This window comes from Struthio camelus, chromosome 2 (assembly GCF_040807025.1).
Source record: "Struthio camelus isolate bStrCam1 chromosome 2, bStrCam1.hap1, whole genome shotgun sequence".
NCBI lineage: Eukaryota > Metazoa > Chordata > Aves > Struthioniformes > Struthionidae > Struthio > Struthio camelus.
Window position 1 is genome coordinate 57,870,895 of NC_090943.1, and position 17,383 is coordinate 57,888,277.

General features: G+C 37.7%; 1 protein-coding gene across 3 annotated transcripts in view; it reads left to right on the forward strand.

Annotated features, from left to right (window-relative positions):
- The first annotated feature begins 1,230 nt into the window (after positions 1-1,230).
- POU6F2 (POU class 6 homeobox 2) overlaps positions 1,231-17,383 on the forward strand; it is a 315,713-nt gene continuing 299,560 nt past the window's right edge. For 2 of the 3 annotated variants that reach the window (XM_009679430.2, XM_068935939.1), the window contains exon 1: positions 1,896-2,083. Coding sequence is in view for 1 of the 3 variants with exons in the window: in XM_068935937.1 (XP_068792038.1) it covers positions 1,231-1,335 (105 nt within the window). In the remaining 2 variants the exon portion in view is untranslated. Of the gene's footprint in view, positions 1,336-1,895; positions 2,084-17,383 lie in introns of those variants that run through there. The other variant, XM_068935937.1, reaches the window with a different exon arrangement.

Consider the following 17,383-nt stretch of genomic DNA (forward strand, 5'->3'; position numbering starts at 1 on the left):
CTAGGCTGCTTTCTTCTGTGCTTTCTCTTCTGACAGTCTTTGAAAACCAGCTTGTTTGCAGTAGTAACATAAATGGAATTTTAGGCGGGCAGAAAGATGCACTAATATTTATACAAAGACGTAATACTGCAAAAATGATATGGGCTGTTATTCTAATATATTGCCAGAGGACTGTATTGATCTTCAAAGGGTTAAAATGCTACCAGCTTACATTAATGTCACCCTTCAGCAATCACTGGCCAATAATATATCAGCAATCAATGTTGTAGCGTGTTGTTCACGACACTGAGTTTTTTGGAGACAAGTGGCTGATATATTTTGACAAGAAGAAAAAATAGTCTTGGAAATTCTTGCAAATCTTAACTCAGAGGGGAAGATGTATGAAACAAACTGCTTCCATTAGAAAAAATGGTAATGTTTGCCATCATAAGTAACAACATTTTATGTCAGTTCAGTGGAGCAGTGAATGAACCAAAACTCTGCTAACCTTCAAAACGGAAAGGACTCTCTAAGTAGGATTTACATAGTCTGAATATTTTATGTTTTGAGTGCTCATCACAGCTTGCATAAACTAATACTTAAATATATATTTCCAATAAGGAAAACATTTGACTTTTGATGGAGTAAAGCAATGAGCCACATTTTGGGTTGTGAGTACAGATACAGGTTTCTCAGCCCCCGCTCTTTTCTTTCCTGTTGGTAATATTCTTCTGTCAAGTTCTCTTTATTTGTACATGCATAAAGAAGGCAACACAAGACTGTTCACTTTGACAAAAGAAACTCAAAGAAAAAAAATCAGGAACTCAAACAGCCATAGAGTGGAAGTACATACAGGGGAAATAAAAAGCAGAGGCAGTGAGAGGACACAAAGGGTTAAAGTTCTGACCACTGTCTGCATATATAAAATTATCTCATCTTATCTGAAAAGTTTAGGCTCAAAAGAAAAGCCTCAGTTTAAAATACCTTTTAGGTTTATTAAATCTTTAGACTGAAGATTACAGCAAGTGTTTTGTCTTTGGTGAGTAGCTGTTTGTCTCACTTTATTTACTTGGTATTGGGTATTTGTCAATGTCATTTCATATCTGCAGAAAATTCATACGTTATATGGAAGTATGTATGTGTGTGAGTGTGCTGAAGGTCACATGACTGTTTCATCCTATTTGGTGGAGCAGCTTGACTTTTTTTCCCTTGCTTTTGGTGATGGTTGTGAGTGCAGAAGTTGATTGACAGATGCATGCCAGAAACCCCCATTCTCCTTTTCAAAGACTACATATGATGGATTGCGATCTTTCAGCTCAGCAGGACACAGGGACCATGCAAGCTGTAATTGGTCAGGTATGGAGTCAGCCATTTCTCAACTCCCCTTTTATTTTTTTTTTTTCACAAGGGTCTAACCATATGATTCACATAATTCATATTTACAGTACCATCTTTCTATCTGTATCTTCAGCTACCAGCAAGTATAGTAGTGAAAGTGAGAAAGGCAAAAGAGCCACAATAATCTGGCCAGGGAATCACTAGTTAAACCTAAAATACCATGCTTTTCTTCTAATAAACCCGTTTTACATATTTAGTCTGTGCTTTGCCACATCAATCTATTTATTATTTTACATTTGTATTTTGTTTAAATCTGCTGAAGTAGAAGAAGTGAAGAGTGAAAGTGTTATGTTTGCTGGGGAGTTGCTTTCTATTTCTAATGCTGTTCATTATTTCTATGTTGACTGTATTCCTTTACTACAATGCTGTGGATTTTTTTCTTTCGTCCTTTCTTCTTCTTTTACTCCTAACCCAGATAATGTGTGATTGAGCTTGGTAAATGTAGTAGTCCTTGCTGCTGCAGAGGGGCAGCCTGCAAATTAAACACTGCCACAATCTGAAAGGTCCAGGTGGTCTGCTCGTGCTTCCTAATGCAATCCAGCACAACAGCTTTAATAAACAGCTCTATTTAGTTCTCCCTCCCTGTATCCAGGGAAGTGAACTGGTCTGGGGCTGCTGTGATGAAATGCCAGAAGAATATCTCTCAAAGGCCTCACAAGCTGATTTTTAGAGCTTTTCCGTTTTGTCGTCTTTGTCTTCCAAATGGGTCAGTGAGTCCTTCTCTTTCTGTTTTGTGATTTCTGATAAGTCTGTAGTTTTTGTGTGTGTTTTAACTGTGCTGTTTTGAGCGTAGCTGGAAGAGAGAAGAATCATTGTCTTTTCATTTGCTTCAAATAATAATCTGAAGTGGGGGAAAAAATTATTTTGTCCTGTTGTACAGGGAGGGTTGTTTTCCTATGTATGCAGTCAGAGTCGGAAGAGGGTGTCTGTTTTTCTAACAAAATTTTAAGTGCTCAACACTTTCTAATTAGCCACTGACTTGTAAATCAGTCTCTCTGGCAAAGGGTATTTTTTGAACTCTCAAAAGTTCGTGTTTTTTGCATATGTTTCCAGTGTAGTGAACGCATGCTGCTAAACTGATGACATAGTATTTGTGTTCCCTATATGTTGATGCAATGGTGGAAAAATACACATCCTACACACTGGTTTCAACTAAATTATGGCAAAGCACAGAAGTCCCTAAAAGCACATGGTTTATTAATACCATCTTACACAGTAATGCATTTCTAGGCGGAAAATGTCAGATATGTAATACTATGTTTACCACAGACTTCTATTGCTTTAAATATTTTAAAAACAGGATAAAAAAATTTATTAAAAATCTCCCAAACATTAACAGCTTTGTATTAGACAGGCTTATACCTAAAAAGTGGGGCATATTTGCCAGTATTACATTGCATGAAAATATGTATTTTAGAGAAAGTTAATTACCTTTTTGTGTAAATTTGTTCAATGTTAAGGAAATAATACATTTAAAAATCTAAAGCAAATACAATGGCAAGGTTTTGCACAAGTACAGTTGGCAAAAATGTACCCTTAAAGCTTGATAAATTTCAAAGCTTGTAATATCTCTGTAATGTAACTTTTTCTTCATCATGGAAGAAGGTATAAGTTAGCTATTTTATATTTAAGACTTGTTAGGTCTAGGAAGGTGTTTTTCATGATGGAAAGGGTATGAGTATGGTTTTTGTATGTGTGTAACATTCCGTATTTCATTAATTAACAAAGTTCAGTGAATGTCTGGAAAAATGTTTATATTGTGTGTTATTGTATTTCATTTCCTAAAAATCAATAACAGGGGCATGCACTTCAAAGAGAAATACATTTAGCCATTTAACTTTAGGTTTTTTATGTCAGAATTTATGGAAATTATTACTGTTCAACTGAATGTGTTAGGTGTTTCAAACACTTCTTAGTTGTATATGTCTGCAGATATAGATATTATATGCATAAGTGTGCACATCCCAATGTGTTCATAAACCCACAGAATTTGGAAGTATATTTTAACTAATTTTCCTCTAGCTGTATGTGAAGATAGAAAAAAGTTTAAAAATATTAAACTTATTTATTTTTTGATTAAAAATTATATGCATTTTCTAGTAGTTGAATGAAGGAGTTACTTAAAGCGTGGGAATCACAAAAGCAATCACTATAATTAGCATACTTTGCTGAAAATAAAAGACATATACTTTTTCTATGGGCTACCATACAGAGCTGATAACTCTTTTGAAAATAACTGTCAAAAGTTGAGCCCTGTGCCATAAAATCTTTCCAGACATTAAGTCTATATTAAGTACTGATAAAAGATAAAGATGTGCATATTCAGTACGTGTGTATTTTAGAAGACAATTTCATTTCCTGTCACTGCAGTTTTAGAAAAAGTTCTTAAGAGTTTTTGTTAAGTTTCAGACACCAAAAATCAAAAGCTTTAAATAAATGTTTACCATTTGGCCTTTTTATTTCAGAATTGTATTTTTCTCCAGCTATGAGAACTAAATTTTGTTTTGACTAATCCTGCAGATGTAGCCTTAAATTCCATCCCGTCTGCTGCTAATGGACTGTGAACTTACGTAATTAAAAATCCAAACTATACATGTATATCTCTACTCAAATAGAAATCAGAAACACTAGCAATCATTTGTAGTTCAAACATTAGTCGGTGTATGACACAAAAGTAATACCAGGAGCATGCTGATTTAAAGGTGTTTTCAGTGCAAAGTACTTGTTCATCATTAAATGCATTCTCCACTTTTTTTTTTTTTTTTAATCTTGATTTCATCCGTCCCTAAAGCACCAGTGTCCACTGTGGCTCCCACTGGTGACGGCAACAGTAGACAGTGCTACAATGCTAACCGTCATCTAGTACCTGGGTGTACTGGCTCCAAGGTGCAAAATTGCTTGTATACCTTCCCTCTGGATTTTTCCTCCCTCAAGCATGCAATTAAACAGCCAAGTACTCTGAAGAACAACCTCCTTGCCTAGCGCGTCAAGATCTAGAAGCTCATTGCTCATTGTGATTTTGATTCATAACTGGAGCGTTTGGAATGTAACTCTGAGCCCTGTCAGCAGTAGTCTGCAGCATCCTTCCTTGCGCGCAGAACCATAATACCCGTTGTTATTCCTTCAAATGTATTTTGCTTCTACCTTTTTATACAGGCAGTTAGCTAGATCTTGTGCCATCCTCCCTGTATGTCCTGAGCTAACCTAAATGAACCGGTAATTAGCTGCATCATCTAGTTATTCTAATTATGCTGTATTTTTTCTACCTTTTGTGTTTTCTAAAAGCTTTACTGCACCTTTTTCTTCTCTGTTTTTTTTCCCCCTCTTTTTTCTTCTTCTCTTTTTTTTTCCTTCAGACCTGAGCTTGTGAGTGACAGGTTAGTTCATCAGCATTACAGCCCTCCTGTTTTTGTCTCATCTCATGCAGACAGGTCACTGTGTCCAATCACCCTTCTGGCTCTGCTATCCCCGGGGGAACCAAGGCCAGCCTGCCATCTTGATCCACAGGCCTGAGGGCCCGGGCTGGCTGCACATTTCTATGTTCACCGGTTCTTGCAAATACAGTAAAACAGAAGGGGCTTAAATTAGATGTCTGTACACTGAGAGGAAGCAAATTAGGTAAAATTCTTCTTCAAATAAGTAAATGTTTGTAATTATTATTATTATGTTTGAGTTCTCCTTCTGCATATTAACTATGTTTATTTTATATATTTCAATGGTATCCTCCATGTGATCTCATCATCTAGCAAAAGCTATTTATGCAAGGGTAAACATCCACTCTTTTCCCATAGAGAGTTCTGCTCTGAAGACCAATTTATGAGATGGATATATTGTTGCAACCAAGCTGGATCTTCCTGTTCTCTGTTTTAGTTTGTTGGGTGGGTGTGGGTGTGTTTCCCCCCCCCCCAATGTTTAATTATGATAGAGCAGAGGGGTAAATATTTTGGGGAAGCCAAGTCATTTCTGTGACTCACTGGTCAAAAAAGTTTGATCTCTTGGCTTTATTGTTTTGTAATACAGATCAATACATATGCAGGAGTTTAATGTTTACCCAGTGAAGATCAGATCTATAATGTTAGTTTGTCTTGAGCAATCTTTCAGTGATTCCTCTTACAGTACTATAGAAGATCTTTTTCTCTTGGAATACTCATTCCCACCTCTAATCTGGTATAAAGAGGTGCATAAAACCTATACAAATAGAAAAGAACTATCTCATATTTAAGCCCTGCCTTGATAATTCAGGACTTTAGGAATTTAGCCCTCTTGTCTACAGTTTGGGACAAATCATGTTCTTTCTAGCAAGATTAGCCCTATCACAGTAAGCATGACTACTTGCATAAGGAAGGTCAGAGTATTTGTCCCCTTGTTTGCTTAGTGAATGACCAGCACAGACATTGCTGTCCTTTACAGTCACTAGCAGTGGTTTTCTGCAGCTGGAGAAAGTGCGAGAGAGACACTTATGGACAGGTACACACTGAACATTGTTTTCAGTAGTAGAGAGACAACGTAAACAATGAGAATCCTGTTGAAAAACTTCAAAAACATATTTTTTAATATTTATGAACAAGCTGGTACTCTGATAATGAAGCATTCCATCTCCACAGAAACGCGCTGTTTTATATGCTCCCTAGCATAGTGTGTCCTTAAGAATTATTATTGTAAGGAGATGCAGGAATGTGGCTGTAATATTTTACAGTATAAATATTTATTGTAGAGGAGTTTGGATCTTGTTAATTTAATATATGTAAATTCTTTGATCCTAGGCCTGGATTCCTGCAAAAGAATGCATTTCTTTGTTGACTTTTCCTTTTATAGTACAAAAGACGGATTTTTATCATTTTCTTTCATGCTTAAAAAGATTTTTCTTGTTTTCACACCAAAAGCAGCTTTTAATTGAAATCAGTCCTCTAAACACATCTTTAGTCATTTTTTCCTGTTGCATTTCTTCATTCTTTTCCATTCTGTACTACTCTGCTGTCTCATATGTTAGTTGGTGGGTCAGGCCAATTAAGAGGTCAAATCTTTAAAAAGCTGTGATTTACACTCTTTGTGTATTCACTATTATTCTAATTCCAAGAGAAAAATAATGCATGCAAGATGACCTTTAAATTGCTGGGCAAGCAACACTCATCCAGTGATGTAGATTTTTATCTTTTGGTAATGCATTTACATTCAAGTACCTCTGCTGTTTCCTAGATTCTAGCCTGATACACTGAATACCAGTCTGGGCCACTTCTGTATGTACAGTACATGGAAGTGACTGTACTGAGCCTCTTATCTTGCACTGACCTGTAGCTGTAACAGGACTTTTATTTTTCTCCTCTGATCTGGACTGCAACTCAAATGGAAGAAAATAAAAGGACAATCAAAGACAAATTGTATACAGATTTTTCAACATTAGATGAGGGCATGGCAAAATATTTTTGTCTGCAGTTTACATTTCTGTGGCATTTTTTTGTGGTGCTTCTTACCCTGAAATGGTAAAACTGGCAGCAAGAATCTCAGATCCTTCAGTTCTGCTTATATGCATGATTATATCTCGTTAAAGTTATTAGGACTTAAGCATGGGCTTAAAAGGCAGTCAGTAGATCTCGTAAGCACATATGAATGGTCCGTAGCTGCTCTGTCTCGGCTTACGTGAGTAACGTCTGCTGCTTCAAGGTGCATAGTACAATACTGAGCTCAACCAGACTTCTCACATGAATAACACTTGGCAGGATCTGGTCCAACTTGCCTATTGAATAACTGTCATTACTAATAAATACAGCAATGTCTGGTTTAAATGCCAGTTAAATAATTGCAATGTAAACTCTTTTAAAATTAGAGCTGACTATTAGGATTCAAGAATAATTTGAGGCTCTTGAACATTTTTATTTTTCAAGGATGTCAGGGCTACAGGTAAATGGACTGTAGCTTCAGGGTTTTTGTTTTATCGTTGGGTTTGAAACCTCTATGATATGCAGGCCTATTTCTTCAAAAGGGAGAGATTAGTTGTTGATATTTGCTGCTGATTCTCTGTTGACTGGTAATGCTGTTCCATAGGAGGGTTTTTATCTAACTGTTAGATCAAAAGAAAATTTTGAAGATCAAGAGAATGTTCTAAATTCCTAGCCATTTAAAAAGTGGCAGTGGGAGAAAGCTTAAAAAAAGGCAATTCAGAAAGCTTTGTTCCAAGCCATTCTTACATGATCAATGGTATAAATTAAATTTTTATAAGCAATTTAAACTAGATTTTGTAGTTACTAAGATAAGAAGCATGCTATTTCTATTAAAGAGCAGTACACTTTGTATATGTCATACATTATGCCTAAACTAGTTCCAGCAAGCTCTTTTGCATAGTCTTGCTTTCACTCACGTGAGTAACAACCATTGATGCCATTGCCACTGATATGTATACTTAAGTGTTTCAAGGAAACACTTGAAACCTGACCTTACTCTCAGGTGTAGTTGCACTGCTGTCCTATACCCTTTGCTCACATGAATGAGGATTTACAGGATAGGAGACTGATACGTGTTCTTGTCAAAACATAGATGGGTTTTCTTGTACCACCTAACTGTAAAAGAAAACCAGTAATTTGATAAGCAACTCTGCAAAATCTTACTTGTGTAATTCTTGATCCTGTGATTGTTCCGGTAAGTGTCACCTAAACTACTTGCTAAACATGATTTTTTTCCATTGATAACTCTTTGCAAGATGAGGCTCTAAATGAGAAGTAACCCACAGGCAGAAGAGCATTGCAAAGAGAAACGAGTCCTTAAGGAAAGAAAAAAAAATGTTAGAAAGGAGCTTCCTGCTACTTCAGTCACTGATTCCATCAAGTAATTTTTATTTTACAAGTTTCTAGCATTTTTAGGGATCTCAGACTCATGTGTGTTTAGAAGACACAATCCAGCTGTGTAATGGCACTTCCAAAAAGGAAACATAATAAGGGCAGCAGTAAAAGACGAAAGTGTTTTTTAAGTCACCCCCTGCTATGGAAACAAGAGTTTCAAGCAACAGAAAATAACAGAGCATGGGCTTTTTTACAGGCGGATTAGTGACAGTCATGTTAATACTATTACTGAACAACTGCTGTTGTACATATTATAGGAGATAATTCTATATCAGAATGTTGTCCTTTTCAATAAACTGTTTACATCTCTAACTACTTTTCCATTTAGTGAGCCAACTTGTGAAGCTCTGACTCAGCTTTGACTTGAGCCTTGTTCACGTTGCACGTGCAATGAAGTAAGGAGGAGTTTTACTGGCATAAAAAGAATGATTTAAAAAAAAATGGAGGATTTAGCCCATTTCTGGAAGCCATCTTCTGAAAAACTTCACAACAAAGACTAAGACTAAAGCAACTATATTAATGATCAGCACATTTTGTATCCTGATTGCAAGCCTCTGACTTAAAGTCACATCATTTCCCATCAATGGCAAACTAGCATCAGCTTCCATTTATTCATAGTATAACACAGGTGATTTGAGGGCTACCTTTTGTGTTTAATTGATAACAATAGAAAATTGTGCCTGCTTATTACAAAATCCAGCTTTAAAAATAAAAAAAAGGTTACAGTTGCAAATAGCACCGCTAAAGTCTAAGGCAGATGGTTCTAAGATGCTATCATGACTGCTACAGTTGTTGGCACTGGAGCCAGATGCTGCGAAGTCCTGCATGTTTCCCGAATCCTGGATTTTCTACCAGTTTTGTTAGGTGGGATTCTATTCCAGCAAGACCTGAATGTTTTCAGTTTCCTTTGAAGGCAGGATCAGGCCCTAAAGCTCCTAAGGGGAAATCTTTCATTTCATGTTTTGTTCTGCTTGGACATTGCTAATGAAGGAAAAACTGAAAGGGTTCTTGTGAAAATAAAACTGTTAATGTTTAAAGTGAAAGAAAATCCTCTTGAATAAAGGAGACTTATGCTGCTCTGGGAAGGAAACAGTTATTGCAGGATTCTTTCCCATACGTCTTACCTTCTCTTCACCATGCCCATCCCTTTCTGTGTACAAAACGTGTTTCACATTCTTCAAATGGATTAAACAAAGCAGAAATAGTATCTGCAAACAAGAAGCTCTCAGTCTTTTTGGAGGAAAGGTTGAAAGTTGTGGCTTCTAATGTGGAAGAATAAAGCAGAGAACATCAAACTCATTTCACTTAGTGTCATTCATGATGATTTATCATTATAGTCCGGGCAAACTGTGGTCTCAGAGCTGAAACAATTTTGTCCATTAAGAAGAAAAAAACAACGCCAAAAAACAGAATGTTCCAGCTTGGTTCTTATATCCTTAGGGTTGCAATATTGAATTCAGATTTGGGGAAACTTAATCTTGCAGCCAGTTTGACAAGATGCTGGTTGAACAGTAGGCAGAAGTGATGGTTTGTGAGGTGTAACGCCCGTAGTCAGAAATGAAGAAAGATAAGAGGATTTTTCCAGAAGTTGGGGTGCAGTTTTCACCACCTGCTCCAGCTTCTCACCAAAATAGGCAAGAAAATCTGTGGGTGTGTGCCTTTCAGTTCACAATCGCAAAGCCTGGCAGAAGACAGACGGGAGCGCTCTTTAAAGCAGCGTGTTCAGATAACTGAACACAGTTACCTTTTTGTTTGTTTCAGTACTGTTGCTAATTTGAAGGCTGATCATCAAATCATTTAAGCATATTAAGAAGCATCCCCACAAACTTAGCAGGGCAGCTCACATGAGCATCATATTGTGCGTAAGACTATGTGACGCTAAAGGCTCGGACCTCACCTGGCCTCAGTGGAATTCAGACACGTACAGCAAAGAAATAAAGCTAGCTCTCCAGTTCTGCTAAATTAACACTGGAGGGGTAGAAGTCTGTGTATGTAGGTGAAAACCTAGAGGCTGTATCTGAAATCTCAGAAGGATGAGCAATTGACTCATTGATAGGTGTTCTGAAAATAAGACCTGGATTTTGAATAGTCAAACAAAAGAAGAGCTGAAGACTGGAGTTTCTTCCCTGCATGTATAGGCTTTGGTTTATTATTAAACTCATGCTGGATTCTTAGCAACAGGATAAATTGAGGGTTGCCCCCTAACTAGGGAATTAGAATGACTCTGTAATGAATTTTAACCCAAGAGGCACTGTGGATATTCAGCAAACCTTTGTTCTGTTCTGTTTGTGTCCTGATCCTGGGCCCATCACCGTAGTTATTAGATTTCAAAGATTACATTCTTTGATCTAGTGCTTTCTAAATCCTTAAACCACAGTTTATTTATTTAAAAGGTTATATCCAGCATTGGATTGGATTGTAAAGTACCCTTTGACTCTTTCATGAAGGACACAGTAGAAACACATGCTGTTGAGGAGTATTTCCTTCTGTCCACGAAGCACCACCGTATTTTATTGAATTAAGACCTGCACGGGGATTGGTGCTTTTAATCTGGCCAATGTGTTGAGAATTTTTTTACTTCCTTGGTACCATGATGAATTTAGTTGAATTTCAGCTACTCGCTATATTTTTAAAAACCTGCAGAGTAGCCTCTTATTTTCTTAACAAAAAAATAAAAACATACTCAACCTTTAACAGATGTTAAAAACAGTACATTCAAGATGTGTTCTTGGGGTCTGTTTTTTGGTCTGATGTTTACCAGTGGGAATCTCAAGTAACTCTGTGGAGCTAAACAGAGTTACATTTGGGTAAACATGATCAACAGCAGGTTTTAAGCTTGTTCCATCAAATTCAGAAGCCTATACTTGAGCAAATTTTCCAGTGTTGACTGCAGTGCTTGATTAATTATGAACTTCACAATGTGACTTCCAAGCAAACCAGCAAGAAGGCACAGAGAGCAAAAGAGGAGGACACTGAAATTGGGCCCAGTGTGCTCTGTCTCCTGACTGATATTTATTATACTGGATTCACACTAGTCTCTCTTTTTTTTTCCAATCAGTCCTGCAAGGAAAATTGTAAAACTTCTCATGTCATTTCCCTTAATTCTATAGTAACCAAGACTGAAATAGGCACCTGAAAAGAGAAATCTTATTAAAAGTAGCTATTACTGTTTCATTTTTTAATGCTTATGTTTGGTTATTTTTCTTTTCTGAGAAGCTTGGCCCCTGGAGATGGTGGCCTGATTATACTGAGACCTCTTTATACCATCTGGCAGTACAAAACAGCTGTAAAGTGGGTGTAAGAGTCATTTATTTATGTATACTTCAAAGCTCTTTTATATTTCCAGAATGGTAGAAAATCACCATAGTGTAAAAGGGAATCAGGCCCAAATGGCTTCAGATGGAAATGGAGAAGGAATAGGTAGAAATCAGACTGGGAGGAGAGAGGAAGGAGAACTAAGCCTTATTTAGCTACAAATAGGTGTTCATTAACATCCATTCTGACCAGCTGAACTGACAAAAGAAAAGGTGAAGGGGCCAGATCCTGTCTTACCTACCACGGTCTGTACCTTTGAAAGGGTGGGAAGTGAGCACCAGTCAAACTATACTATTCGGTATGTGACAGCACAACCAAAACAAAATAAAGACTGCTTTCTCAGTCAATCAAATGCATTATGGTTTTAAAGGAGTATGCTTCTGAGCTACCCACTCAACAGAACAAAAGGCTTAATCTATTTCTCTCCCTTTTTTTTTTTTTTAACCCCATGGGCTGCAGTGTTGTTTGCTGCAACATTTGACAAAGATTTATGTTTCTAGTGCATTATTCAGTTAGTACACCTGGATTAGTGAAAAAGAAAACAAATGAAATTCATAGGAATTAATGTCAGTTAAATTCCCTCTTTCTAGACTTTATATTGTCAGACCAATTCTTCAACTCCCAGTCAATGGGTGAATAAAAACAGCAAACAAAGACAGAAGAATCAAAACAAAGAATGACAGTTCTGTTAATAGGAAACATTTTAAAATTCAGGCAGGCTTGGGAAAAATATTAAAATACCAAATTTGAGGATAACCTAAGAATTTTCATTGAAATTTTGAGCAGCTTCCTACTCCATGTTTTTTAAGAACCCCTTTTCCAACAGGCACCTAGGTGGCTTAAGGGGTTCTGTGAGGGTTATTAGGTATTTCTCACTCTGCTTCCCCATTTTGTGAGCGCCCAAGGGAGAAATATTGGCAGGGCTGGTGGCACCTTCTCTTATTAAAGTAGTCCAGAATTTCCCATATCAAGACATTTTTATTATCAATGGATAGTCAAAGACCTTCAGACAAGGAGTGGAGGCCCCCAGGGCACTGAGAATGACTGTCACGTGTAGGAGGGAACTTTGGAGGAGGTGTATGAAATTTGCTAGCCGAGATTGAGAGTGGATAGGAGGTACTGGCTTTGGCTGTGCAAAACTGGGCCTGGGGCAAGGAAGAGCTAGGGCTGTGGCAGGAAAAGGTTACAGAAGAAGGTCCTGTTTGTGTGGATAGGGGAGAGAGGCTGTGTCACACAAAAGCACATACAAGAGCATGAAAAGGAGCTCAATATTCCTGAGTCTTACAATACCCTCCCCCTCCCTATTCAGAAATTTCTGCTGGCAAATTCCACTGGCAAAGGGTCTCAAGTTTCCCTTAAAAAATACTAGAAAGCCACACATGCAAAATGTGAAGAATATTATTTGCATTGTAAAGCAACACAGTTCAAATGAAATATTTGTACAGTCATAATTTGCTCTCCTTGTAAATATGTACAATAATAGACTTTAATTATATAAACAACTACATATTTCTCACAGATAAGGCTCCTTTAGAATAACCTCTATACTTCCACACTGTTTAAATAACAGTATTTGGCAATATGGATTTTATTATACTTCTTTCTGAATATTATATCTGATATAGAAAGGTTTTTGGCTCCCTGGAAGTTGCAAGAAGTAAAAACAACAACAAAAAAATCCAGGCCAAATTCCAGAAAAGTCTTATTCGATCTAAAAGGTGTTTTGTTTTGTTTTTTTATTTGCACGGGTTTTAAACATCAAAAAGTTAAAAAGAATTTTAAAGAAAAAGTAACTTTGAGTTAAGCAATTGAACTGTTCTACTTACAAAATGCCAAACTGGAGCATTTGGACTCCATTGCTCCTTATATGAACAGTAGGATTAAAGGTTGTAACATAGCTGAATTTTTATTTTGCCTGAAAGATTTCACACAGATCTCATTGTTACTACTTGCAAGAGGCAAAACTTATCAACTTCACCAGTAGTTGTGCTGGAGCAGTGACTGAGGTCCAGATTTTTGTATGTGTTTAGGCACTGCTCTTTGTATGAGATAGACTCATGAAGCCCCCTAAATTTGTGATATTCAGCTCTTAATTCTCCACAGTTTCAGTTAGGTTTTTACAGTGCTGCAAAATGGAAGCATTGCAGAGCCAAGTGCTTTCTCACTGCAAGTGTCTAATACAGTTCCTTTCCTGCAAAGTAAAAACTTCAGGTTACTACAGAGAAACAATACTGGATTATCATTTGAACAGATATAATTGCTACTTTCAGCAGCTCTAAGCCACTTTAATTCCTATCTGTACCAATTTCATCTCTGATGGGAGGGAATAATTTTCTGAAAGTTATTTAGCTTTTCTTCAGCATTATTTACAATTTCAACTGTAATCTAATGCATGATTTAGTAAGAGCATGCCATCATACTGAAGAAAAAATGGGAATGGGTAGCTAGTACAAACCACTTACGCAGGGCAGGGTGATGCCAAGGCAGAGAAATAATTGTCAACAAGGAGATGCAAAAAAGACAGGGTTACAAGAAGAGGGGAGATGCAGAGTGGAAGGAGGACATGGCAGCTAGAGAAAAGGTATTTTGATAAGATTGAACATTTTAGAGGGTTATTTTTTACTAGGTTGGTTACAGTTTTATATATTGATTTAGTAATTATAACGACTCAAAAATATTGAAAGTTTAGGAGTAGAAGCCAGGATTAGGCTGTGGTGGAGAGCTATGTGAAACAATAGCAGGTACAGGAAGACTGAAGATAATAAAAATACGTCCATGTTATAGCCTTTCTCTTCACTTTTATCTGTTCATCATCTGTTTGGAAGTTCAGGGACCTGCCTTAGCAGGTGCTGGCAAAGCACACTTGTGGTGGTGGTGTAGTATATTGGGTATACTGACTGAGAGACAGGCATAAAACCAGGGCTTGATCCCATCATCTTCCTGTTCTTTATCACCATTTTGCAAAACTTTTAGCTGTTACCACCATTAAATTTTAATCTCTTGAGTTCCACTTTCCTCCTTTAATTGAAGGTAGATTGGCATAGGAGTTTGTGTGGTGGCAAACTGGGGACTATGGTATTTCAGACAAAGGTTACAAAATCGTGAGCAAGTCTATAAAGCTGTCCTTAAAACTGACTTGCTTCCAAAGTTGTTCTGTTAGAAAAGACACAGCTGGCTGTGCTACTGATGTGATTTAATGATTCTTTTGAAATTGCTTTTGTAAAGGACACTTTATTTTTTGGTCAGTATCCTTCTGCTTTGGATCAGCTTCCACTTGGTAAATGCCAAGCCACAGGTATTCTCTGCATCTGGGGCTGTGTTTAGCCTGACACCGAGTGAGGCTGCAAAGCTGAATTATATGTTTTAGCCCCTCTGTTTATACTTCCATCCAGCAATAGTCTCCACTCCAGGCCAGGGAAAAAGAAGAAAAAAATTTTACTGTTTGATTGGCTGTCTGAAATTTTACTAAAAAATAATACATGAATTTTTGTTTTCACAAATGACCATGAAGTCGATTGTTAAGAACGAGTTTCACCTGGAAGTTCATGAGTGTATCTGGGGCATGTGCTTGTACCACTGAATCATTTTATGCTTAGTTCCACATCTGTACTCCTGTGCTCAGGGACAGCCACCACTGGCGTCAGAGGTAGTAACTACTAGCTGTAGAGAGCCAGAGCTCCGTCCTTTCGCTCACAGATGGAGTATGTAAGAAGAGGAATAATTGCAATAGCATCATGTAGTATAGTGGGGCATGAGGCCCAAAAGATATGGCAAATTTTCCAGTGAAGGTTGCTGTTTTCCTATTAGTGTTTCAGTTCTGTAAATCTGCAAACCCGTTAAAAATTGCTTTCTGTGTAGTGATGTCACCATTTTTAGTTTTTATAATACAAAACTTTAGACTTGGGGTTTTAAGTGTAGTGTTTAATCCTACAACTTCTTGATAATGAGTAAACTTATTCACATACATAATCCTTTTTAAACTCATATGTTTAGCAGATGCAAACTAACCTGGAGGATCCTCATCACATTTAAATTAGTGGTAATAGAAATAAGGAGCATCTTTATGTAGTGAAGTGTCAGGGAGCAGGAGTGTCAATTAACCCCAGGGGCGGGGAGCCCCCAGGTGAGGCCAGTGAGGGCAATTAAGGCCTATTAATGCACTCAGGGCCCTGCCACAGAGGAAGCATCAGTCACAAGGCCAGCTTGTAAGTCCCAGTTCTGCCTTACAAAGGAAAAGTTGAGTGGATTAAGTTAGGGTTTGTTGTGTGACACAGAGCCTCTGAGCCTGTTATGACTGAAAACCTGCTTCCTATTGAGCCTGGATTTAAGGCTAAAATTTCTTCCTGTGGGAGAGGTCCATGTGGCTTTTGAAGGGGGGGGGGGGAAGGCAGAGTGAGAGGGGAGGTATGTAAATGTTCTCTGGGTGCAAGCGCCCTCAGTGGTGAATTTACTTGCTGTGTGAGAGATGATGGTATCTCGTTCCTGGCTCTGCTATCTCCACCTGTCCTCCTGATGCTGTTGGGTGACTGGTACTAGACAGACAAGATGATATGGGGCCCAACTAAGAGGGGACTGAGGCTGCTAGCTGCCCATGCAAATGGGAGCTGGAGGCAAAGGAACCACAGGCTTGGTCTTAATGCTGTGTCTTGCGAGTGCTCTGAGTTTCAGCTACGCTTGGCGCTGCCCAGCTTGGAGAGGTATAAATGTGGCTGCACTGACAGACACTGTTTTACGTTTCCTTGGGCTGCTATTAATGTTGTTGGATTATCTTCTAGCACACGTGAAACTGCTGGCAAAGGTCCTGTTGAATGTAATAGGATCAGGGTTTGCTCTGGATGTTCATTTAAAATCCTATGATATAATCACTTAAAAGCTGAGTGAGAGTAACAGAAGGGAGGCTGCTGAATTTCGTACAAGAGTTTCCATCTTGTAATAACTGGTGTGATGCAAAGGCCTTGGTCTTAAAATGGTGCTCAGGTAGGTGCAGGAATTCAGTTATCTAAAGAATGGTCTAGGAGCTGACAGGAAGCTACAAATAATACTGAAAAACTAGAGACAGAACTTACTCTGCAGAGCCTTCCGGAACTTTATAATTATTTTGTGACTTGCTGTACTCAGTTTGGTGCATCTGTTTGCCAACTGCGGTGAACAATGATCAATGAATCTTTTAATTGATCTCAAATGTGAAGTAACAATTGGAGTTCTGTGTTATACACTGCAAAGTTGAAAGGTAGTGAGAGGATTAAGCATGAGTACAATACTATTGGATTGTAACTTTGCAGGTAAGGCTCTCTGTACTATATGCACAGAGAATGCTAGACAAAAATGTGATAGTTGCATTCATCTGTGTTACATTTGGCTGGGGGAGCTACTTGCTTGTGGGGTGCAGGCAATCTATGAGAATTTATATATGGGAAAAAAAGCAATCTCAGACTTGGCTCCAAACTTTACAGTCTTTGGTCAGGAAGTATTTGGGCAACCATTGTGGAAGAAATACATTTGTTTCTGAATGGCTTCCTAAATAATGGTCGGGTACCTGTGATAAATATGTAGCCTGTTGTGCAGCATGTAGCCCAAGTGTGGGGAAAAGTGTGTGTTTTATTTTTCTTTGTTTTGGTAGTGTCTATTTTTTCCAGTGGATTATTGTTCAAAGGTTGGGGTGGGGGAGAAACAGTTTCAAGACTGGGGATTTTTGTTTGTGTTTTGAGGTGGAAGTCTTTCTTTCAAAGAAGAAAAATATACCACAGATGAAATAGTATAACATTATTAGAGAGCTTTGAAGACTCTGTTTTTTAAAAGGAGGAACAAAGAAATAATTCTACCAGTGCATACAAGAGTGTGAGTTTCATCTTTTTTAT